Source organism: Somniosus microcephalus, chromosome 4, assembly GCF_052327205.1.
Source record: "Somniosus microcephalus isolate GS21.2 chromosome 4, FLI_Smic_1.0, whole genome shotgun sequence".
Lineage (NCBI taxonomy): Eukaryota > Metazoa > Chordata > Chondrichthyes > Squaliformes > Somniosidae > Somniosus > Somniosus microcephalus.
The window spans coordinates 280,790,005-280,815,739 of NC_140990.1; the positions used below are offsets into that span (position 1 = coordinate 280,790,005).

The 25,735-nt window shown below is 44.4% G+C and overlaps 1 protein-coding gene across 1 annotated transcript in view; it reads right to left on the bottom strand.

Annotated features, from left to right (window-relative positions):
- cfap221 (cilia and flagella associated protein 221) overlaps positions 1-25,735 on the bottom strand; it is a 382,896-nt gene that overhangs the window by 59,708 nt on the left and 297,453 nt on the right. Inside the window, exons 21-22 of the mRNA XM_085986538.1 lie at positions 5,632-5,727; positions 3,688-3,798 (exon numbers count right to left, since the gene is read on the bottom strand). Of these exons, the coding sequence (XP_085842664.1) occupies positions 3,688-3,798; positions 5,632-5,727 (207 nt within the window). The remainder of the gene's footprint in view (positions 1-3,687; positions 3,799-5,631; positions 5,728-25,735) is intronic.

Below are 25,735 nucleotides of genomic sequence, written 5' to 3' on the forward strand. Positions count from 1 at the left end.
TGGGTCAAGTAGAGCAAGTGTCAGTAGGGGAACATTTAGAGAACAGTGATCACAGTATCATAAGGTTTAGACTAGCTATGGAAAAGGACAGGGAGCAATCTCGAGTAAAAATACTTAATTGGAGGAAAGCCAATTTCAGTGGGTTGAGAATGGATCTGGCCTGGGTAAATTGGAATCAAAGATTGGCAGGCAAAACTGTAATCGAACAATGGGCGGTCTTTAAAGAGGAGATGGTTCGGGTACAGTCCAGGTACATTCCCATGAGGGGGAAGGGTAGGGCAACCAAACCAGAGCTCCCTGGATGATGAAAAAGATAGAGAGTAAGATGATGCAGAAAAAGGGGGCATATGATAGATGTCAGATTGAGAATACAAGTGAGAACCAGGCTGAATGTAGAAAGTTAGGAGAGTAAGTGAAAAAGGAAGTAAGGGGGCAGAGAGAGAGTATGAGAATAGATTGGCAGCTAACATAAAAGGGAAACCAAAAGTCTTCTATAGCCATATAAATAGTAAAAGGGTAGTAAGAGGAGGGGTGGGGCTGATTAGGGACCAAAATGGAGACCTACGCATGGAGGCAGAGGGTATGGCTGAGGTACTAAATGAGTACTTTGCATCTGTCTTTCCCAAGGAAGAAGATGCTGCCAAAGTCATGGTGAAAGAGGAAGTAGTTGAGATACTGGATGGGCTAAAAATTGATAAGGAGGAGGTAACTAGAAAGGCCGGCTGTACTTAAAATAGATAAGTCACCAGGACCGGATAGGATACATCCTAGGATGTTGAGGGAAGTAAAGGTGGAAATTGTGGAAGTACTTGCCATAATCTTGCAATCCTCCTTGAGCTGGTGCCAGAGGACTGGAGAATTGCAAATGTTAAACCCTTGTTCAAAAAAGGGTGTAAGGATAAACCCAGCAACTACAGGCCAATCAATTTAACCTCGGTAGTGGGGAAGCTTTTAGAAATGATAATCCGGGACAAAATTCACAGTCACTTGGACACGTATGGATTAATTAAGGAAAGCCAGCATGGATTTGTTAAAGGCAAACCATGTTTTTTTTTATTCGTTCATGGGATGTGGGCGTCGCTGGCAAGAGCAGCATTTATTGCCCATTCCTAGTTGCCCTTGAGAAGGTGGTAGTGAGCTGCCTTCTTGAACAGCTGCAGTCCATGTGCTGAAGGTACTCCCACAGTGCTGTTAGGTAGGGAGTTCCAGGATTTTGACCCAGCAATGATAAAGCAATGGCAATATACTTCCAAGTCAGGATGGTGTGTGACTTGGAGGGGAATTTGGAGATGGTGGTGTTCCCATGTGCCTGCAGCCCTTGTCCTTCTAGGTGGTAGAGGTCGCGGGTTTGGGAGGTGCTGCCGAAGAAGCCTTGGCGAGTTGCTGTAGTGCATCTTGTAGATGTTACACACTGCAGCCACAGTACGCTGGTGGTGGAGGGAATAATAAGGTGGTGGATGGGGTGCCAATCAAGCGGGCTGCTTTGTCTTGGATCTTGATGAGCTTCTTGAATGTTGCTGGAGCTGCACTCATCCAGGCAAGTGGAGAGTATTCCATCACACTCCTGACTTGTGCTTTGTAGATGGTGGAAAGGTTTTGGGGTGTCAGGAGGTGAGACACTCACCGCAGAATACCCAGCCTCTGACTTGCTCCTGTTGCCACATTATTTATGTGGCTGGTCCAGTTAAGTTTCTGGTCAACGGTGACCCTCAGGATATTGATGATGGGGGATTCGGCGATGGTAATGTCGTTGAATGTCAAGGGGCTGTGGTTAGACGCTCGCTTTTTGGAGATAGTCATTGCCTGGCACTTGTTTGGAGTGAATGTTACTTGCCACTTATCGGCCCAAGCCTGAACGTCGTCCAGGTCTTGCTGCATGTGGACTTAATTATCTGAGGAGTTGCGAATGGTACTGAACACTGTGCAGTCATCAGCGAACATCCCCACTTCTGACGTTATGATGGAGGGAAGGTCATTGATGAAGCAGCTGAAGATGGTTGGGCCTAAGACACTGCCCTGAGGAACTCCTGCAGCGATGTCCTGGGGCTGTGATGATTGACCTCCAACCACCACAAACATCTTCCTTTGTGCTAGTTATGACTCCAGCCAGTGGAGCGTTTTCCCCCTGATTCCCATTGACTTCAGTTTTGCTAGATGTGATGAAATATGCCGTTCATCAGGCACTGTATTCTCTGTGTTCTCAGGCACTGTATTCTCTGTGTTTAGTTTAGTTTCAGTTTCATTTCCCCACCTGTACTGTATTGTGTGTAGGGCTCTGCCCATACCTGGCCACTACTTAAGCAGGCTGCACTGTCTCACAGGCAGTGCAGCAGATCTTTGGATGGGAGACACATCTCCACTGTGTATTACTTTCTTAGTTAATAAAAGCCTTGCTTTGCTCCGTTAACGTCGAGTCTCGGATTCATTGAGGCACATCACTAGAGTTCCTTGATGCCACACTCGGTCAAATGCTGCCTTGATGTCAAGGGCAGTCACTCTCACCTCACCTCTGGAATTCAGCTCTTTTGTCCATGTTTGGACCAAGGCTGTAATGAGGTCTGGAGCCGTGTGATCCTGATGGAACCCAAACTGGGTATCAGTGAGCAGGTTATTGGTGAGTAAGTGCTGCTTGTTAGCACTGTCGACGACACCTTCCATCATTTTGCTGATGATTGAGAGTAGCCTCATGGGGCGTAAATTGACCGGATTGGATTTGTGCTGCTTTTTGTGGACAGGACATACCTGGGCAGTTTTCCACATTGTCAGATAGATGCCAATGTTATAGCTGTACTGGAACAGCTTGACTAGAGGTGCGGCTAGTGACGAGAACAGGGTGGTTGGTGCTGCACGCATGCCGCTGCCAGTTTAACTGGCATGTTTCTGGCAGCATGTGAGGCTCTTGTCGCAGGCAGGTGAGTCATAAATATTCAAATGTTGGGGTCCAATGACGTAAATAGGATCCCAATGCCTGTTGTATTCAGCATGAACCAATTTCTGGTTTGAGTCGTAAAAGAGGCATTAAGTCACTTATTAGCATATTCAAGGTGCCCAATGCCATTTTTAGACGTCTGCCAGGGACAGTGCCTGGAAAATGGACAAAACGAGGTCCAATTTCATCCCCACTAACTATACTCCTGAATACCTCTATCAGTTCTCTCCTGATTTCTCTGTTCTAGTGAAGAGAGTCCCAGTTTTTCTAATACCTCTCATAACTGAAGTCTCTCTGGCATCATCTTAGTAAATCTCTGTGTAGTCTCTCCGGATTACTTACAGTACAACTTGTACTATCATAGCAGAAGAACAGATCTAGTTACCATGTGTAGTGACTTCATTAACAGGTTCTTTTTGATTGCTACACACAATGATGAGAGCAATTCTTTCCCAGGGAGTTCTACTCAATTTACAGATTCTCTGTGAAATCACAGCTTAAAAACTTCCAAAAAGATAATGGGGGCAACTTCAGCGGGGCTGGTGCACCAACAGTATCGGATCAGCTGCCCGTTATACACGCCACCCGATTTTGCTTTCCATTGACGTGAGTGAATAATGGGAGGTCAATCCAATCCAGCCTGTTTTCTGCCCCTGCCTAAATTGAGTGCTACCCTGAACAATTCTTCCAGATCTGAAAGATGTGAAAATCTCCCCAGTTCTCAGACCATATATATATGTGACACATAAAATACTTACCCATCCTCTTTTGCTGTTTCATCCATTGGACTCTCTGGTAGTAGCAATGAACTTTGAATCATTGAGAATTCAGCTTCCAACATTTCTGGTGTTAGTACCATTTCTTCATGACTATGATGCAAAGATCAACAATTATTGCAAATATGCTAGAAATTTGTCTTGGCCGGTGGCGCAAAATGGGCGGGATCGGATCGGCCGCCCATTCTACGCAGCTCCTGATATTTAATTCCATTGACTGCAACGGAACTGAGTATCAGGCGCTGCGTGTAACGGGCGGCCGATCCAATGACGCCTGTTTTGCACCACCGCACAAGACAAATTTCTAGGCCCATATTTTTTTTAACACAATAAAGGTCTAATTTTATTCAGTTTCTGTTTTTATTTCTATTCTTTGTATTTTATCTGTACTATTACTATCAGGTCACTGGTTAGGACTCTCATCTGAAGGTCATTTCAATGACTGTGTGATATGCACTGCTTCTGGTATTCTGCTTTTTCAGTAATATGCAAGATTTTTCAATGGATTTTTGTCAATGCAGAAATAACTGACATAAAATTTATAATTAAATCTCTTTCATTTATGAAATAAAACTAAAATCTTGTTTTTTGGGAGGCAGATAAAGTAAAGCAATATTACTTGCAATCATATACATCATTCTCTGAATGAAGGACTAGACCTAAATTACTTGAGTCTTACACTTTCAAAGCTCAGACAACCATGTGGGTCTGGGCCAATAGCTTCAGCACAGAACATGGTCCCCAAAACATAGCATTACAGAGAAATTTGAACAAGGAAATAGGTTGTTTGGTCCAACCAGTCCATGTTGACGTTTATCCTCTACATGAGTAAGACAAATGAGATAATTAACTCTAAGTAGTATATTTAAAAAAAAAAGAATATTGCTTTGCATAATCTGAGTGGGTGGGGGAAGTGGACAAGGACCTCCAACTCCACAGCATGAAGAGGGTGCACAGGAACAGGAGAGAGTCAGTAGCCAGGGAAAAGAGATGACAACTTAGTACTTTCAATTAATAAAAATTGAAAGACTAAATAAAATCACTTTATACTTGCTAGTTTCCCCCCACCCTAACAAAGTCTTTAACTGTTCGAGATTTCTGCCTATTTTCTTCATGTTGACCCTCAAAGGATCTATTGGAACAGTGTTAGCTGCCACTCCAGAAAAGCCAGTAATATCCTCAGAAGTTTTTCCTCACATGCTCCCCTATTGGTATTTGCAGGGATCCTAGTTTAAAATCCAAATTTAAATATTTTAATAAGGCTCCATGTGTTATGCACGAGTGTGCTGGCCACTCATTTCACAGCCTGCTTGAAAATTGAGTTTTTCAGTGTGTACATGGCAGTAGGCAGATGAAAATGGTTCCCCATATAGTTAGGAGCCTGCTTGAGTTTCTTTCCATTAATTCAAATGATCACAGCAGGACCCTTGCTCAGTGAGAGTGCATGCTGGTTAGTAGCTCTGCTATAGTGGTCTTCCTTTCTCTATAATTCTTTATCCTAAGTGTCCTTGACATTTACAGTTTTGGACATTTTTATGAAGCCTTTTTCTTTGCTATATGATGTTATATTAAAGTCTTCAGTTTCATTCCTGTCTTATTGTGCTCTCTTTATTCCTAGAGATTCTTTCTGCTTTCCTCCAGTGGGTTTTGCCCACCAGCCTTGCCAGCTTCTCCCTCACCCCATCTAGATTGTCACAGAAGTGCCCTGTGTTCTGATGATTTTCTTCAAAAATAAAATCGTTTTTGCGATTTTCTTTTAATCGGTTCGTGCCATTTGTCCTTATGTCTGCTAAATATGAATATAACCAAATACAAATGTTCCCATTTTCCTCTTGACACATATGCAGATCTAACAGACAATTTTTGCCCATCCATAGTCAATGGACAGAGAATCTTGCTCAGTAGGTAATGATATTTTAAACATACCTTTCTATGGTTATGCTTTCCTTATCCTCATCTGATAGACTACCCAATTGTGAAGGAACATCGTTAGGAAGCATATCTGATGCAAATTGATCATACCTAGACAAACAGAAATGTCTAATAACCATTAATACTAAAATACAAGCAATGCATAATTTGCCTGATTAAGTTCTAATGCAGTATTTGCTACCTCATAGAAACAATACTGAATACTAGTACATAAGTTGGGTGCTACAATTGGTCTCAACACCCGTGTGCCAGGGAAAGGGAGAATAAAAATCAGACAGGGTTATTACTTTTGATTGCTATCTAGTAACTACTGGTGGAAGTGTGCCAGTGCGGTAGCCTTCCATTGTTTAATAGATCAGTAATTACTTCTGATAATTTTGAAGTCTTTTTTGCTTTGAGTTAAGCAATGTAAACAACACAGTAAATTGGAAATTTTGCATTCAAAATATTTGAATGATCAGACAATTGGATTACTTTGAATTAAGAGGAACAGAATTTGCTCCAGGATAAATGGCAATTGGGTGAGATAGTGGACTGCCCATGGAACATTATCCCAGCATGCATCAATACTTTCAGTAGAGGCAGGAATAAAAAAGGGAAACCAAAAATAGTAAATGGATAACTTTAATTTTCCCCCTGCTTTTTCTTGCTGCCCAGTAATGTGCCTGAGTGGCCATTATTCAGGCGTGAGTCTTAACAATGAATGTCGGCAGCCCAATGGCCAAGGGAGGCATCATAGCCAAGCTTGATCCTGTCTTCACTCAATGTCTACACAGGCGTACATCCAATAGCAGCCACTGGATAATAATCAGGTGCAGGAAGCTTGCCTGATTTCCCCCTTCCCAACAAGGGTACTGAGGCCAATTGGAGGAACCTTGCTGCTGCCCCAGCTAAGATCAGCTAACTCAGCACAGACTGGGGAGGGATCAAACTTAATGCTTAAATTTCTTATTCAAATTATAATGCAGAATGTGATAGAAAACCAAGTCAAATTCTGAAAACACTGCCAATTAGAGTAAAGTTTATAAGTAATTTGCAGGTACATCTATTTATAACTTTTGAAAACATTGTTAAATGCTTTAAACAGTATTATCTTTATTGTTAGGACATCTTTAATTTTTAAAACTTATAATAGTTTCCTAACATAGTTAAGCCAAAAATGATAAGGCGCTTAAACTTGGTAAAATAATATGCCTCTTCAAGTGATCTCAACTTCCATGAGCCCAAATTCTCCATTATGAATCATTCATGAGTAAGCTCTAGAACAAATAACAAGCTTATCTGCCTGCTTTAAAATATCTTTAAGCATAGTATGTCCTAGTTAGCCAAAAGGACTACTTTGCAAATAAGCCCACTGCAAGATAACAAGACAAACAATAAACCATTACAACAATGCAACATTATATGTAAATTCACCAATATTTGTTGAAATCAAAGCATTGGAATGATCTCAAATTTGAACTGTAGGGAGGCAAAAAAAAGGCCTGAATGCCAAAGCAGGACTTCTTGGAATGGAAAGTGTAGGATAGGGTGTATTTGTATAATTTAGGAAAAACATTTTTGTATAACTATAATATGTGAAATTGTATGTTAAAAGCCTAAAAGCCTGTATAAAATGGTGAATGGCTGAGAGAAAAGCAGGATGGGAAATTGTGCTAACCTGGCTGAAACTTGCTCTGTTTGCAATTACTGAAGTAATGAAATGGAATGCTAAGTTTATGGAGACGATCAGGGAGGTGGTATTCAGTAATGTGATAGAAAAGAGATAAGAGTTGGAGAAGAGAGAGAGATGAGAAGCACCCCTCAGTGATACGACTATAAAATGGACAGTTTGTTTAGACAACATCTTGGGAAATGGTTTTTGGAAAGAGAATATCTAAAGTTAAAAGGGCCCTTTGATATACACAAAGCGAGTCTGAGTGGGATCAACAAGGTCGTAAAACATGTACCAGGTGTCGGATAGCTGTTTGTATTCACATAGGAAGAGGGAAAAAAGGTGTATAAAGATACGGATTTTGAACACTGAAGGCAGCGCGAACCAGAGTTGAAGAAGCTTCAGTCGACAGAACATAGCAAGAAACCAGAGAAGCGAGCTTCAGTCAAGAGAAAACAGCAAGAGAAGAAAGAGACCACGCCACAGTCGCCCGGAAGGAACGCCGAGACTCGAACAAGACTGTGACTATCTCCTTGTTAAGTATTACTTCTTTGTACTGGATGTTTAATGCTTAATAAACCTGTTTTACTGATACACAATGTACCTGGACCTAGAGTGGTTTGTGTAGTCACGGACTGTTTTACTGATACACAATGTACCTGGACCCAGAGTGGTTTGTGTAGTCACGGACTGTTTTACTGATACACAATATACCTGGACCCAGAGTGGTTTGTGTAGTCACGGACAAATTATTATAAGAGCTTTTGGAAGCTACAATTTGGCGCCCAACGTGAGGCTGTGACTATTAACTGAAACCAGGTCTACTGTGCATAAAGCATAAAGCTATTGTGCATCGTCATCTGATCAACGAGGATCCTTGTGGAAAGTTAGGTTTTCTAACAGATAGTGTCTCTTTAATGTACAAAAGAATTTCGAGCGAGAATTTTCTTGTAGATTATAAAGCGAAGTTAATGAAGAAGTGCGACGAGGCACAGTTACAGATGTTAGTAGAATGTCTAACAAAGGATGTGAAGATACTTTTCGAGGACGTTGTGGAGTTCATTGAAAGACAAGTTAAGGAAAAGAAATGGAAGCCGGAAAGGGCAGCGCAGCGAATGGCCTATGCCGCAGTGTATTGTGTAGAACAAGATAAAGAAACCTTCCTAGAGATGGAAGATGAACAGGATAAATTAGAAAAAGACAAACTACGGCTTATAGAAGAGAATCTAACGTTACAGGGTGAGAAATTAAAATGGGAAAAAGAAGCTGTAGAATTAAACAATAAACAAGAAGTCCTTCAATGACAAATCGGTGCTGCAACAGCAATAATACAACAGCAGAGTATTAATGCAGTTCATGCCAGCGCTGCAATACAGAATCTTGAGGAGGCTAAAAGCCAAATAGCCTTCTTAACAAAAGATAATGACTGTCTGATTAGCCAATTAAATGATTCATGGGGGGCCCTGAGAGAGGCTATTCAGCGCCCCCACAGGGAGTTAGACCACAAGCAATGTCAGAATACTATACAACAGTTAGAAAATCAGTTGGGTAAACAACGGGCTGTAATAGCGGCAGTCACGGGAGTAGACCCCCCCCCCCACGAGTTATGTTAAACAATGCGAGGGGTTAAGCGAGGAGCTATATTCTCCCTTGATATTTCCTTCCCATGAGGCCCCGTCTCATATGCCACCATCGATCTGGCTGAAAGACCGCCAGCCTATGCTAATAAAAATATAATCAAAACCTCAGCGGACCAACTTGCGCCCGTTAGAGCTCCGGTTAATGTCCTGACTCGTACCCAAGTGATTCCTAACGTGCCACCAGCTGCTGTGGGAGACCAGCCACCAGTAGGAGCACAACCAGTGGCACCTCCAGGGATACTGTGGGCAGGCACTTATGAAGGGTCCCAGCCCCTAAACTATGCAGAACTACAGGCATGTGTCCAACAATTCGGACCAGTTAACCCACAAAAAGGCAACGTATAGTGGCATTCTGGAATTACCATCCTAATTTTGAGGACAATGACATGAAGAATGTTGTACTGTCTGCCCTGACTCCGGACATACGGACTAGTCTCCCCTTTTTGGCCTTTAATGTGGGGAACACCCTGAATGACTTAATCTCATATATACAAACAGCTTTAGGCTTGGATACTATTGATTTGGTCCAGAAATTAAACCAAACCCAACAAGGGCCTCATGAGACCCCTGCTGCTTTCGGAGATCAGTTGTACACTATTTATGAAATGACGAAAGCACGCCCCAATGCTGATGCATTGACCGGGAAGGATGAAGCGGCATTTAAGAAAATATATTTAAAGAATATTCAGACCTCACTGCAAGCAACTTTAGGGCACATGGTCAGCCACAACTTGCAATGGACAGCCCTTTTAAGAGATGCTGCTTCTGCATGGGCCTATGCTAAAATTCAGGTCCAGGCATCAATAACAGAAACGCCAGTAAGTGTAGTTGAGGGACCCCAGGCTTCTCCAGTATCAATCCCCCATAGACAATCGTTCATATGTTACAACTGCGGTAAGATGGGACACTTTGCGAAAGATTGCCGAGGTCCTAGACAAACAGGCTCGGGAGGTGGGAGGAATAACATAATTACCCGAGATATGGTCCGTCCCGTTCACCTCATCCAGTGGATAGCAGGTTGGACGTTATGGACTCATGTATTGAAAGAATGTCATGTATGATGCAGACATCGGGGAGTCCTGTGGCCCCAACTATGAGTTCAAATCCAACTCCCCCTATGAGCTCATTATTCCCGCCCCCAATACTGAAACAACCCAATGGCCCACAATGACGGGATCCGGCCCCACTGGCCTGGTCTGAAGTGGGGTTCAGACGAGACGGCCATGGTTGACCAGTTGTCTCAGCTTTGCTGCCTGGGGGCCGACAGCAGACTATGCTAATAGACACTGAGTCATCTGTTATAATCCTGCATTCCCCAGACCCGGAATGCCAACTGGATATAGGCAAAAGTAGCTTCATCATAACGGGAGTCACCGGGGCACAGGCACCCATATATCCAGGGGAGGAACTTAATATTTCCCTCGAGAAATTCCCCATAAAAATTACCGATCCATTGTATATGTATGACAAACAGAATGGGGATATTTGGGAATGATACCCTAAGGGGAATGACAGCTATTATAGATTACAATCAGAATTGTTTATGGGTTGAGTCTAAACCGGGAGATGTAGTTCAAATCTCAGATGCTCACTCGGTGTTTGCTATAAAGAAGCCTGAGCAGATAGCACTGCCGACACATTCTCTGCCTGCTGTTAACTCCTTAGTGACCAAACATGCAGCAGCCTTTGCTAGATCTAAACACGACTGTGGGAGAATGGAAAGGGAGACACGAATTAATGGGCATGTAAACAATATCCGATTCCCCGAGAAAGTATTCCGCATTTGCGAACAGTCATTGCCTCATTGGAAGAACAGGGAGTACTGTGTTTCTCTCTCCACGGATGCTGCCTGGCCTGCTGAGTATTTCCAGCATTTTCTGTTGTTATTTCAGATTTCCAGCATCCGCAGTATTTTGCTATTGTAGTACAGGTAGACTATCCTTTATCCGAAAACCTCGGGACCAGCCGTGTTTCGGTTTTCGGAAAATTTCGGATTTCAGAAGGTATTTTATAAGACTGGGAAATTTGTCGGGAGTGGGGGTTGGCGGGGGGGTCGGGGTCGGCGGGGGGGTCGGGGGTGGGGGTCGGCGGGGGTGGGGGTCGGCGTCGGCGGGGGGGTCGGCGGAGGGTCGGGGGCGGCGTCGTGCGCACGACTTACGCTGAACGAAAAAACTTTCGGTTTTTAGAGGTTTTCGGAAGTTCGGATAAAGGATAGTCTACCTGTACTGTGCAAGGGTTCTTTTACTACCAATTCCCCTGCATGGCCTGTTAGGAAGCCGGATGAATCTTGGAGGCTTACTATTGATTACCGTGCCTTAAATAAAGCTTCCCCACGTCAAAGCACGACTGTTAGTTAAGCCCCTTCGCTACTGACATCCATACCCCCCAAGGCCACTGTCTTCTCCACCTTAGACATAGCAAATGGTTTTTGGAGTATTCCAGTTGCTCAGGAGGACCAGTACAAATTTGCTTTCACGTTTGAATGGCAGGGCTACACATTTACGTGTCTACTGCAAGGGTTTCATAACTCGCCATCGATCTTTCATCAGTACATGGCACGAACAGTTAAAGACCTTTCTAAACCTTCAGCCCTTCTACAGTATGTTGATGATCTACTTTTGGCTACTGAAACAATGGAAGAACACCTAGAACTCCTAGATGAGCTGATAGGACTAGTACAAAAGGCAGGGCTGAAAATAAATTCAAACAATGTTCAGCTGGCAAAAGATGAGGTTACCTTTCTCGGAGTAAAAATTTCAGCGACTGGCCTTAGTCCGGACCACAAGAAGATAGAGACTATTCAGCGACTCCCGTTACCAGTTTCAAAGGCTGCATTGCGATCCTTTTTAGGTTTGGTTGGATACCAGCGAAATTTTATTCCGAACTTTGCAGACTTGGCTAAACCTTTGTATGATCTTTTAAAGGGAGATACGGAAGAGATACAACCCGTATGGGGAGACCACCATACTGCGGTTAGTGCTTTGAAACAAGCCATGATACAGGCCACTGCTCTCATCTCCCCGGATCACGGTCAGCCCTTTCACCTTGAAGCAGGCTCCACCCCTACTAGCCTAACTGCCGTTTTGAGTCAAAAACAGGCAATCAGTGAGACACTACACCCTATCGCGTATGCCTGACGTATACTACGAGGGGTGGAAAGTACATTCTCAGCATGTGAACGTCATCTGTTGGCCACATTTGTGCAGTCAATCATTTCACCTACATTACCGGACTGCAGAAGATCATTTTGCATTCACCACACACGCCCCTTAATCTGCTGTTAAAACCAAGTGAGGCCAAGGTATCCTCTCAGCGAATAAGTAAATGGACACTCAAATTGTTACAGCATGACCTGGACATTACACCTAAACGAACCACGCTGTTACCCCTTATGCTCGCCTATGAGGGAAGCCCACAACAGTGTCCATTACCAGTGCTAGATATGGAACCAAATCCAGTAAAGGCTAATGCCATACCCGGAGCTCGAAATGTGTACATTGACGGGTCATCATACTATGTAGACGGCCATCCTAGACCTGGATGTGCCCTTATTGATATCGACGCTCACGATTGGTCAGAGGGATTTCAAGTTCCCGTCCACTCCTCACAACAGGCAGAACTGATTGCTGTAATTCTAGCCGTACATTACACGTCTATGGATGAAACAAATATCTGGTCTGACAGCAGTTACGTTTGTAACACAGTTATGGCTCTTCCCCTCTATAATACAAATGAGTTTTGCTCATCAGATGGTAAATCTTTATTACATTCTGGTCTCCTCTGTAAGCTATGGAAAGTGCTCCAGGAACGAGTTGCCCCTTGTCACGTGCGTAAGGTAGTAGCCCATCAGAAAGATTCATCCCCCCATTCCCGAGGTAACCAAATGGCCGATCGCTTTGCTAAGGAGGTGGCTGAGAATGGAAAGTTACTACCTTGGAGGGCGATGAATGATACTCAGACACCCATAGTGGGTATGGTGACTAAGACTAAAACCATTGATCTTTTGGGCCTACAGGATTCATATGCTCCTTGTGCATCAACAGGGATGCCTGCTACCAGCACCCACCCTATGGGTAGACTCCACTGTAATGCAACAAGGTGTAGATAAAAACCCTCCCCTACTAATGATCAGGAATAAAGAGGGAAACCTACTAGTTTGTATTCCTCCTCAGTTAAAGGAAGAAATTCTAGCTCTCTTTCATTCTAACTCGACGGCGGGACATTACTCAGCGGCCTCTACACTACAAAAGTTATTACCTGTTTGCTGGTGGCCTGGAATGGAACAGTATGTGGAACAATATGTTAATCGTTGCCTGCCATGCTTACAGACAAACCCCCCTTCATGTTCAAATCGCGCTTTACTTAGGTCACAGCCCCCACCTGAGGGACCATGGACACACTTACAGATTGACTTTATTGGTCCACTAACAAAATCAAAGGGAAACTATGAGTACGCACTTGTGATAATCGATCAGTTCACTAAATGGATAGAGGCTTTTCCCACGAGAAATAACACAGCACGCACCGCAGCTCGAATTCTCCTGAGTGAGGTGTTCTGTAGGTGGGGATTGCCATTACAAGTGGATAGCGATCAGGGTTCACACTTTACGGGGGCAGTTTTTCACAACTCTGCAAGAAATGTTACAGATAAAACATAAATTGCACATTGCGCACCATCCACAATCATCAGGGATTGTGGAGAGGGGAAATCGAACTTTAAAGACAATGGCCCAGAAATTCCATTCGCAGCCCTATCTGCGCCTGGACCGGAGGGCTCCTGGGAGGCGCAGAATTCCATTGATGTGCCTCCTCAAACTGCCGGTGTGCAGGGCACGCGTATCCCAGAGGTGCAGCTAGTTCGCAGCATCCCTGGGATCATGTGGGCCATGAGGAGCCAATCAGAGCAGGGAATCTCCATTCATAGATTTGACAGAGATCAGCCCCAAAACATAAGTTAAACTTCAAATAATTTTTTTTTAATCACATTTTTAAAATGACTATAAATTACATAAACGAACTATTTTAAACAAAAATTTAAATTTTTGAAAAAAATAATTAAAGTTTTTAATGGAGCTAAAAATAAACTTACCTTTCTTTAAAGTATTTTAAAATGATAAATCAGTGGAAAAAAAAAATTTCTTTTACTTTCTTCACCTCTTAGCTTGTTAAAAGCAGGCCTTGCGCCTGCTTTTCCAGGCGCAGCTGTTTCAGACTTACCTGGACTGAAGCAACTGTTGAAAAAACAGAAGTTGTAGCCGTACGCGCTGCCTATCTGGCGCAGGCGTTTGTCCTGTGAAGCCCTTTCTTTGAAGAACGGAAGTTCCGGTTTCCAGTGCATGCGTAAAACCGGCACTTCCGTTGGCCCCAGGGGTGAGTACACAGTGCGTACACACCCGTAGGGAACGGAATTTATGGGCCAATGTTGCGTACAGAACACCCCACTCAGTGGACTGACATGTTGCCTTTATGTCTAATGGCAATACGCTCTACCCCACATGGGACTACGAGGGTAAGTCCATATGAGGCTATGACTGGGAGACAAATGCGGATACCAGGACATGTAACATTGGGAAATAACACACAATTAAAACTACAACCATGTAGCCAAAAATGGTTACAAACCTTGATAGATCATATGGACAAGGTGAACAAGCTGGTGGCCATTAACACAGGCAAATCGCGTGAACAAATCAAGCGATATGATGATAAGAGGGTAAAACCATTTGAGTATGATGTTGGAGACGGAGTAATGTTACACAATTTCTCTCCAAAAAAACACTCATTCGAGATAAAATGGACGGGCCCTCATACCATAGTAGATAAATTAAATCCAGCTGTGTATCTACTGAATGTCCCATATGGTCCGAAGGGAAAACCTAAACTGAAATGGTTCCATATCAATCAGATGAAAACTGTTAAGGATTAAGATGTTACATTTTGGTTAACCCACAGGTTAAAGATGTGGCTCTGTATGCTGATACTGATAATTGGATGTGCAGTGAGCTCTCCGGAGGTAACAAAAACTTTTGACATTACCATTAACATCTGTACACTGGACAAAGGAGGCAAACGGAACCTCGAATTGTTGGCGGACATAAGCAATCAAAGAACTATAACGGATCATCCGAGACATATGAGGGGATGTTCCAGTTTGGATCAGAAATAGTACAAAAGATAATATAACAACACCATACATAACGGGTTGTGGTACATTACAAGAAAAGGTGTATAATTGGGAAATAAAAGAAGGATATGGTGTGTGTATCAGGTGTGGGATAAGGGACAGGAAAGGCCCAAATGTGTGGAAATTCCTGAAGAAAAAGAATGGAATCTGGGAACAGGTACAAGAATCAAATCAGGGACCAGTAGCTTCGGAAAGTAAGGGATATATACAATTATGCTGGCCTTGGTGGTGGAAGAAACATACCGGCCAGTATTCTTGTATTGGGTCGAATATTATCATGGGCTTTAAAAATCAGGATGATGATTGGCCTCCTATTCCCGAATATGATGTAAAGATTACCTCAGCAGGATATGAGATTCCCAGAGACGATATAGAGATCAACACGGCAGAACATAAACCCTTTATGATGACTTTTAAACATTGGGGAAATTATAGGGATTTTGAGAATAAGTATAACAGCATAATAGAATTCGAAAATGCAATAACTGGATGTGTAAGGGACGATGGGTATGTCTATAGTGTTAAGCTTACACCCTATGAGAAAGCAAGTCATTTAGAACCACGAGAGGGTGTACCCGAGGAACAATGTCCCCAACTAACACCAGGACCTGGGAACGGTCTTGTAATTATACACACCTATAAAGCAGTGTATCATCAAGTAATACCGGAAGTGGTCCCTGTTATCCTAAATTTAACAGAACTAATACTACCAAAGTGGTGCCCTGACAAAACAGCACAACTAACTCAGAGAATGCTGCAGCAAGTTTTTAATCAGTACTGGGAAAAGGCGACCTTATCTATAAGTATAGAGAAAACAGAAAGGACCTTCCATCACGAGTTTAGTACCACTAAAGAGAGCAGCCAGGGAAAGAGTAGACAGAAAAGAGGATTGATAAACACAGTAACATCGGTAATTAACTCAATGGACTCCGCAGATTTACAAAAACAATTACAAACGGTAAGGGAAAAGTTGAAGGAAATACTTAGTAGGGAAAACAACATAGTAAGCGAGGAACTATGGGAGGATCAGGTAATGACCATACACCTGCGGGACATCATACATGAAATAGAGGATCATGCCAAAAGAATTAATGATCTAATTAGAGAAAACAGAAATGCCTCTGATCAAGCAGCCCATAATGACGTATGCCTTATGTACGGGAATTGGCTGATTGAACAAACTAAGGAAAACCTTCAGACCATCAATCAGGGACATCTCCCCACTTGGGTCACTAATAAACACTTATCAGGGCTATCCAGTTATTACGATGATGCAGAACTATGTAAGATCAGGAGTTTGATTAGAATCCACCCTGTCAAACACAAATGCCACGAGGTAGGGAGTCAAAGGTTGATGGGACTAATACTACAAATTCCTAGTCTAATGAATTGAACTAGGCCCAACCCCTTATTTAGGATAGAAAATATAGGAGTAGTACAAGAGAATACTATTACCCAATTTCTCACGGCACCACAATGGTTAGTACAATTAGGAAAACTAACATGGATTGAACCAAACCTCCAGGGATGCAATACAGTTTATATGAACATTCAAAGGATACCTGTGGATATGGTTGGAATGAAGAAAGGTTAAACTGTACCATGGAAGTGACAGGCCCCTCAGATGTAAGAACTAGAACAGCTTATGTACAAGAAGGGAGGTATTGTTTTACCACTTTAGAAAACTCCTATAGTCATGGAACACTTGAATGTTCAGTAACCCCAGGGAGCTACTGTATTACCCCTACAAAGACTACGGTAATAGGAGGAAGAATTCTCCTTGTAATAGCCTCACATGCCCAAAAAGTACTACAAGTAGAAGATGATTTAAAAATAAATCTAGAAGATTATGTCACAAGATTCGGATATGACATCCCTGAGTTACCTGAAGCATTAACCGAGCTAATAAGTCAAGTGAGCACCTCTCAACGCCATTATTATACATTGGTGCAAGGAAATAAAGACATAGCCGAGGAAATTCCAGACATCGAGATACAGACCCACTGGTGGGATATAGGAACAAATATGGAAATTTTTCCTTGGATTAGAATAATTTCCCATGTACTGGTCATAGCCCAACTCATAGTACTAATATGCTGACTACTATACACCTGCTACTTGAAACACCTGATGTCTAATACCCACTCACACTTAAATATGATCACAGCCCAAAATACCTTAGAGTTACACAAACGAAAGGGAACTAATCCATATGTAAGAGTTGCGTTTTGAGGGGTTGGCAAATGCGTCGCCCTCAAGATAGGGTGTATTTGTATGATTTAGTAAAACATTTTTACATAACTATAATATGTGAAATTGTATGTTAAAAGCCTAAAAGCCTGTATAAAATGGTGAATGGCTGAGAGAAAAGCAGGATGGGAAATTGTGCTAACCTGACTGAAACTCGCTCTGTTTGCAATTACTGAAGTAATGGAATGTAATGCTAAGTTTATAGAGTCTAAATCTCTCCTCATATGTCATTCCTGCCATCCCAGGTATCAGTCTGGTGAATCTTCACTGCACTCTCTCCATGGCAAGAACATCCTTCCTCAGATAAGGTGACCAAAACTGCACACGATACTCAAGGTGTGGTCTCAACAAGGCCCTGTACAACTGCAGCAAGACATCCTTGCTCCTGTACTCGAATCCTCTTGCTATGAAGGCCAACATACCATTTGCCTTAACTGCCTGCTACACCTGCATGCTTACCTTCAGCGACTTGTGCACAAGGACACGTCTCGTTGCACTTTCCCTTTTCCCAATCTATTGCCGCTCAGATAATAATCTGCCTTCCTGTTTTTGCCACCGAAGTGGATAACCTCGCATTTATCCATATTATACTGCATTTGCCATGCATCTGCCCAATCACCCAACCTGTCCAAATCATACTGGAGTTTCTCAGCATTCTCCTCACAGCACACACGCCCACCAAGCTTTGTGTCGTCTGCAAACTTGGAGATATTACATCTAGTTCCCTCGTCTAGTTCATTTATATATATTGTGAATAGCTGGGGTCCTAGCACCGATCCCTGCGATACCCCACTAGTCACTGCCTGCCATTCGGAAAAAGACCCGTTTATTCCAACTCTTTGCTTCCTATCTGCCAACCAGTTCTCTATCCCTGACAGTACCTTACCCCCAATCCCATGTGCTTTAACTTTGCACGCTAATCTCTTATGCGGGACCTTATCGAAAGCCTTCTGAAAGTCCAAATGCACCACATCCACTGGTTCTCCCTTATCTATTCTACGAGTTTCATCCTCAAAAAATTCCAGTAGATTAGTCAAGCATGATTTACCTTTTGTAAATCCATGTTGACTTTATCCGATCCTGTCACTGTTTTCCAAGTGCTCTGCTATTACATCTTTTATAATGGACTCTAGCATTTTCCCCACTACCGATGTCAGGGTTACCGGTCTACAATTCCCCGTTTTCTCTCTACCACCTTTTTTGAATAGTGGGGTTACATTAGCTATCCTCCAATCCATGGGAACTGTTCCAGAGTCTATAGAATTTTGGAAGATGACCAGCAATCCATCTACTATTTCTAGGGCCACTTGCTTAAGTACCCTAGGATGTAGATTATCAGGCCCTGGGGATTTATCGGCCTTCAATGCCGTCAATTTCCCTAACACCATTTCCCTACAAATACTGATTTCATTCAATTCCTCCCTCTCATTAGACCCTATGTTCCCTGACATCTCTGGGAGGTTATTTGTGTCCTCCTTTGCGAAGACAGAACCAAAGTATGTATTTAATTGGTTACCATTTCTTTGTTCCCCATTATAAATTCCCCTGATTCTGACTGCAAGGGACCTACGCTTGACTTTATCAATCTTTTTCTCTTCACATATCTATAGAAGCTTTTACAGTCAGTTTTTATGTTCGCTGAAAGCTTACTCTCATAATCTATTTTCCCCCTCTTAATTAATTCCTTTGTCCTCCTTTGCTGAATCCTAAACTGCTCCCAATCCTCAGGTTTGCTGCTTTTTCTGGCCAAATTATATGTCCCCTCCTTGGATCTTATGTTATCCCTAATTTCCCTTGTTAGCCACAGTTGAGTCACCTTTTTTGTTTTATTTTTATGCCAAACAGGGATGAACAAATTCTGTAGTTCATCCATGCGATCTTTAAATGTTTGCCATACGACTATAAAATGGACAGTTTGTTTAGACAACATCTTGGGAAATGGTTTTTGGAAAGAGAATATCTAAAGTTAAAAGGGCCCTTTGATATGCACAAAGCGAGTCCGAGTGGGATCAACAAGGTCGTAAAACATGTACCAGGTGTCGGGATAGCTGTTTGTATTCACGTAGGAAGAGGGAAAAAGGTGTATAAAGATACGGATTTTGAACACTGAAGGCAGCGCGAACCAGAGTTGAAGAAGCTTCAGTCGACAGAACACAGCAAGAAACCAGAGAAGCGAGCTTCAGTCGAGAGAAAACAGCAAGAGAAGAAAGAGACCGTGCCACAGTCGCCCGGAAGGAACGCTGAGGCTCAAACAAACAAGACTGTGACTATCTCCTTGTTAAGTATTACTTCTTTGTACTGGATGTTTAATGCTTAATAAACCTGTTTTATTATACACAATATACCTGTAACCAGAGTGGTTTGTGTAGTCACGGACTGTTTTACTGATACACAATATACCTGTACCCAGAGTGGTTTGTGTAGTCACAGACTGTTTTACTGATACACAATATACCAGTACCCAGAGTGGTTTGTGTAGTCACGGACAAATTATTATGAGCTTTTGAAAGTTACAAAAGTAACATTTGATAAAGTTGGTACAAGACCTCTTATTCTGAAGACAGGGATCCATAGGCATTTTATTAATTTTTACATTTTATCCATAATCCATCTTAAAGTGTATCATTCAATAGTACTCAAATAAGTTAAAAGTGACTTCAGATTATAAGCCCTTCCCTGTCTGGCCAGGATATTTGTCATCTGAATTTCAACATTAATAATAATAATAATAATAATAATAATAATAATAATAACAACTTGCATTTATATAGTACTGTACCTTGAATGTAGAATAATGTCCCAGTACTATTTTGACAGTTGTATATTAAGGCCCCAACTTTGCTAGTCCATCAAGAATGGGGTTAAACTGACTGAAAGTAGGCTTTCCTGTGTTGGGGGGCTTAGAGGCTGAGCCAGGCCAATTTTTGTGGTTGTCAACCTCGCTTTACTCTTTCTAGTTAGACTATTGGCACATGAAAAGCTTGTCCAGATAGGTTGGTCTATAGCACACATGTCTGGGGAATGTAAATCTGGCAAGGCAGTGGCTTGCAGCTAGCCATTAAAGGAGAATTGTGGTGGCAGAAAAGTTAATTAATTGTGGGCCTCTGTAGGCAACACTTCTCCCTTTGATGCTGTGCTTCTGACGGTGTTCCTGCTGTAGATGATGCACCAACGTTCTGAAGGTCACCTTTCAGTAAGATCACAGGGGAAAGCTGCATGGAGAAAGGTCAGCAATCTAGTCAATGCAGTCCCTCACGTTCCTTGTACTTGGCTGCAAATGAGGAAGATGCTTGCTGGTATAAGGAGGACGGCAAAGACAAGTGTGCCCACTTTTGCTCACAAGCATGGCACAAACCTAAGTTGGGAAATGTCACACCTTTGGGAAGTTCCATTTTAACCAGTGTACACAACTATTGCCTTTACACATAAACTCCTTCAATGTGCCAAAGCTGGATGGAACACTTTTTTTGAATGTGGCGATCAGAGCAGTCAAACAGCGCACAAATTCTCAGGGTTCCAGTCTGAGGCACTCCTCTGCTGTTAGAGGATTTCAACACAGAGGTCATGGATACAGAATCTAGCCTTGGTCACCAAAGAAATCTCCCCATTGTTTCTTCTCCTTCCAAAAAAGCAAGCACATCTGGACTTTGCATAATGAGGCATAATGGCCAATGGATTGGGATAAGCTACTTGTAGGAAAATCCACATCAGAGCAGTGGGAGTCTTTCAGAAAGGAAATAGAGAGAGTACAATGGCAACATGTTCCCGTAAAGGTCAAGGGTGGGACCAACAAGCCAAGAGCTATACAAGAATGGATTAGAAAAAAAGGGATGCTTTTGGCAGATACAAAGGACTTAAAACAGTGGAAGCCCTAGAGGAGTATAGAAAGTGCAGGGGGGTACTTAAAGTAATTAGGAGAGCGAAGAGGGGGCATGGAAAAACACTGGCGGGCAAAATAAAGGAAAATCCCAAGGTGTTTTATAAGTATATTAAGGGCAAGAGGATAACCAGGGAAAGAGTAGGGCCCATTACGGACCAAAGTGGCAATCTGTGTGTAGAGCCGGAAGATGTGGGTGAGGTTTTAAATGAATATTTTGCATCTGTGTTCACTATGGAGAAGGACGATGTAGGCATAGAAATCAGGCAGGGGGATTGTGATATACTTGAACAAATTAGTATTGAGAGGGAGGGGGTACTAGCGGTTTTAGCGGGCTTAAAAGTGGATAAATCCCCAGGCCCAGACGAGATGTATCCCAGGCTGCTGTGTGAGGCAAGGGAGGAGATTGCAGGGGCTCTGACACAAATTTTCAGAACCTCTCTGGCCACAGGGGAGGTGCCAGAGGACTGGAGAACAGCTAACGTAGTACCATTATTCAAGAAGGGTAGTAGGGATAAACCAGGGAATTACAGGCCAGTGAGCCTAACATCATTGGTAGGGAAATTATTGGAAAAAATTCTGAGGGACAGAATTAGTCTCCACTTGGAGAGGCAAGGATCAATCAAGGATAGCCAGCATGGCTTTGTCTGGGGGAGATCATGTCTAACCAATTTGATTGAATTTTTCGAGGGGGTGACTAGGTGTTTGGGTAAGGGTAGTGCAATTGATGTAGTCTACATGGACTTCAGTAAGCCTTTTGACAAAGTCCCGCATCGGAGACTGGTCAAGAAGGTAAGAAAGAGCCCATGGGATCCAGGGCAATTTGGCACATTGGGTCCAAAATTGGCTTACTGGCAGGAGGCAGAGGGTGATTGTCAAAGGTTGTTTTTGTGACTGGAAGCCTGTGTCCAGTGGTGTACCACAGGGATTGATGCTGAACCTTTGCTGTTTGTAGTGTACATTAATTATTTAGATATGAATGTAGGAGGTATGATCAGTAAGTTCGCAGATGACACGAAAATTGGTGGAGTGGTAAATAGCGAGGAGGGAAGCCTCAGGCTACAGGACGATACAGACGGGTTGGGTAGATGGGCAGAACAGTGGCAAATGGAATTTAACCCTGAAAAGTGTGAGGTGATACATTTTGGGAGGACTAACAAGGCAAGGGAATACACAATGAGTGGTAGGATCGGAGGACAGAGGATCAGAGGGACCTTGGTGTGCATGTACATAGATCCCTGAAGGCAGCAGGACAGGTAGATAAGGTGGTTGAAAAGGCATATGGGATACTTGCCTTCATTAGCCAAGGCATAGAATATAAGAGCAGGGAGGTTATGATGGAGCTGTACAAAACGCTAGTTAGGCCACAGCTGGAATACTGTGTGCAGTTCTGGTCGCCACACTATAGGAAGGATGTGATTGCATTGGAGAGGGTGCAGAGGAGATTCACCAGGATGTTACCTGGGCTGGAGCGCTTCAGCTATGAAGAGAGACTGGACAGGCTGGGGTTGTTTTCCTAAGAGCAGAGAAGGCTGAGGGGGGACCTGATGGAGGTGTACAAAATTATGAGGGGCATAGATAGGGTAGATAGAAAGGAACTTTTCCCCTTAGTAGAGGGGTCAATAACCAGGGGGCATAGTTTCAAGGTAAGGGGCAGGAGGTTTAGAGGGGATTTGAGGAAAAACTTTTTCACCCAGAGGGTGGTTGGAATCTGGAACTCACTGCCTGAAAGGGTGGTAGAGGCAGGAACCCTCACAACATTCAAGAAGCATTTAGATGAGCACTTGAAACGCCATAGCATACAAGGCTACGGACCAAGTGCTGGAAAATGGGATTAGAATAGGCAGGGCTTGATGGCCAGCGTGGACACAATGGGCTGAAGGGCCTCTTTCTGTGCTGTATAAATCTAGGACTCTATGGCCTAGAAATTCAGTATAGCCGTGTTTGGGGCGCTACAGCCGGGCGTTCGCTAAATTTAGCGCCCGGCCCAACTTAGCGCCACCTTCGCCGATATTCAGTTGCATTGCCCCAAGAGGTTGCTGCTGCGCTAAAGCAGGCGATGCATAACTATCATAAGGCGCTAAGCCGGCGAGCCGGGGCGCAACCACCGAGGGCAGGCGCAGCGAGTTGCTGATTGAAGGCAGACACGCTGGCGCCGGTCAGCTCTTATAGGGGGAGGATGGATTTATTTGGCTGCCACGCCCTGCACACTGCAGCCCTGAATCAAGGCCTGAACATAGCTGCTTCAACAGTTCAACGCCCACGACTATGGAGAAGGCTAGGGAGCGAGCGCAGCGCTTCAGCGAGGGTGCCCTGAAGGTACTGGTTGGTGCAGTGGAGCGCAGGTGACTTGTCCTCTTCCCTGATAGTGACAGGAGGCCGCTGCCCAGCAAGTATAGATAAGCCTGGAGGGAGGTGGCAAACAGGGTGACCTCCAACAGCATGGTTGGCAAGACTCCTGTGCAATGCAGAAAAAAGTTCAACGACCTCACTCGGGTTGTCAGGGTGAGTACCCTTTCCAGTATCCTCCTCATCCCTGCATGTGCACCTCACTTTATGGCCAAAGGGACCTGAAAGCCCCAATGCCCAGCCCTCATCCAGCAGCTATGGGACTCTCATGAAAATCACTTGCACATTCAGCACTTTACACACTGTCAGGGCTATTCCACCATGGGAGGCAGTGCAGGCAAGATGAGGGCTTCATACTGTCAGGGCAATTCCACCATGGGAGGCAGTGCAGGCAAGATGAGGGCTTCACACTGTCAGGGCTATTCCACCATGGGAGGCAGTGCAGGCAAGATCAGGGCTTCACACTGTCAGGGCTATTCCACCATGGGAGGCAGTGCAGGCAAGATCAGGGCTTGACACTGTACTTAGAAGCCGTCCTTTCCCTTGCAGGGCAAGCTGGCCCACAACCGCAGGCAGCAGCAACAGACTGGGGGAGGCTGTCCTGACCTCAAACAGCTCAGCGACCTGGAGCAGCATGTGGAGCGCATTATGGCAGGCCGGCTGATTGGCCCCGTCGCCAGTGGAGATGCCGACCCTGTTCTGGGCACCAATGGTAAGGTCATCACCTTTTTGACCTCTCTCTTTCCACTTGCGCCTCACACCAGCATCCTTTGCCACTATCGAACCAATGCAGTGCATAGCAGCACTCATGCCTCCCTCGCTGCCGCCCTGTTCTCACTCTAAAGCAACTCTTGTGCTTCCCTGCTTTCAGATGGTGAATCGCCAGGTGAGGAGGTGGGCCCTCAAGCTGGCACTGTGTCTGATTCTGAAATCGAGGAGGAGGAAGAGGAAGCCGGCCCATCAGTGACATCCTCAGCCGAGGCAGCCCATGGCCATGATGGGGACACGTCTTCCCTGGAGGGGAGCAGGGGAGAAGGGTCTGAGGAGAGTGAAGCTCCGGGGCCCAGCGGGCTGCAGCAACACGGAGGGGTGAGGAAGCTCTGCGGCCTTCTCCCCGGAGGGAGAGTCTGGCCTCGAGTCCTGCTACGGTGAGCGCAGAGGAGGTGCGGCTCCTTGCTGAAATGGGCGCCCAGGCTGAGCGCAGGCACACTGAGCTCATGGCTGCAGTGGCAAGGAAGCCTGACTCCATAGAGTCACTGGCAAGGAGTGTACAGGAATTCGTGGCAGCACAGGCCAGGAGTCTGCAGGACTCCGTGGCAGCACAGGCTAGGAGTCAGCAGGACTTCGCTGCATCACAGGTGGCTCCCAGCCAAGTGCTCAGTCGTGCCGTGCATTCACTGGCTGGTCTGATGCAGACACAGATCAGGGCCACACGGGCACTTACTGCTGCCACCCTCGCTGGATCGGCCAGGCATCGCTGGGGCCCTCGCCGCGCCGCAGCAGGCCAAGCAGTCTGTGCTTCAGCAGATTGCTGCGCATGCTGCAGTGCTGGCCCGTGCGAGTGCCAGTGTATCAGCCGACCAGGTAGTGCCTGTGCTCTGTCAGGTTGGCAGCATTCCTGCAGCCAACACAGTCACTCCTCCACTGCAGCTGCCACCACCTGTAGGACAGACTGCTGCCGCCCAAGCAGAGTTGGAGCAGTCAGCAGCCGGCCCCTCCAGGCCTAGAGCTGGTTCAGGCCGACCCCCAAGGGCATCTGCCGTCTCACCATCTGACCCTCAGCAGCCTTCCCCCAGCCTTGCTGCAGCCACTGGGGTCCCATTGAGGAGGAGCTGCAGGGCGGGAAGGGGCCACTCGCGGAAGCGAGGCAGATCACCCTCGCAGGGGAAAAAGTAGAAGGTGTGGCCAATTTTTTTTTAATATATAAGGCCCAGAAGGTTTTTTTTATATATTAAGGCCGAGACAGTTGTGTTTTTTTATATATGAAGGCCGAGACTGTTGTGTTTTTTGATATATGAAGGCCGAGACTGTTGTGTTTTTTGATATATGAAGGCCGAGACTGTTGTGTTTTTTGATATATGAAGGCCGAGACTGTTGTGTTTGTTTTTTTATAAAGGCCGAGGATCATGGTCATTTTTGTTTAA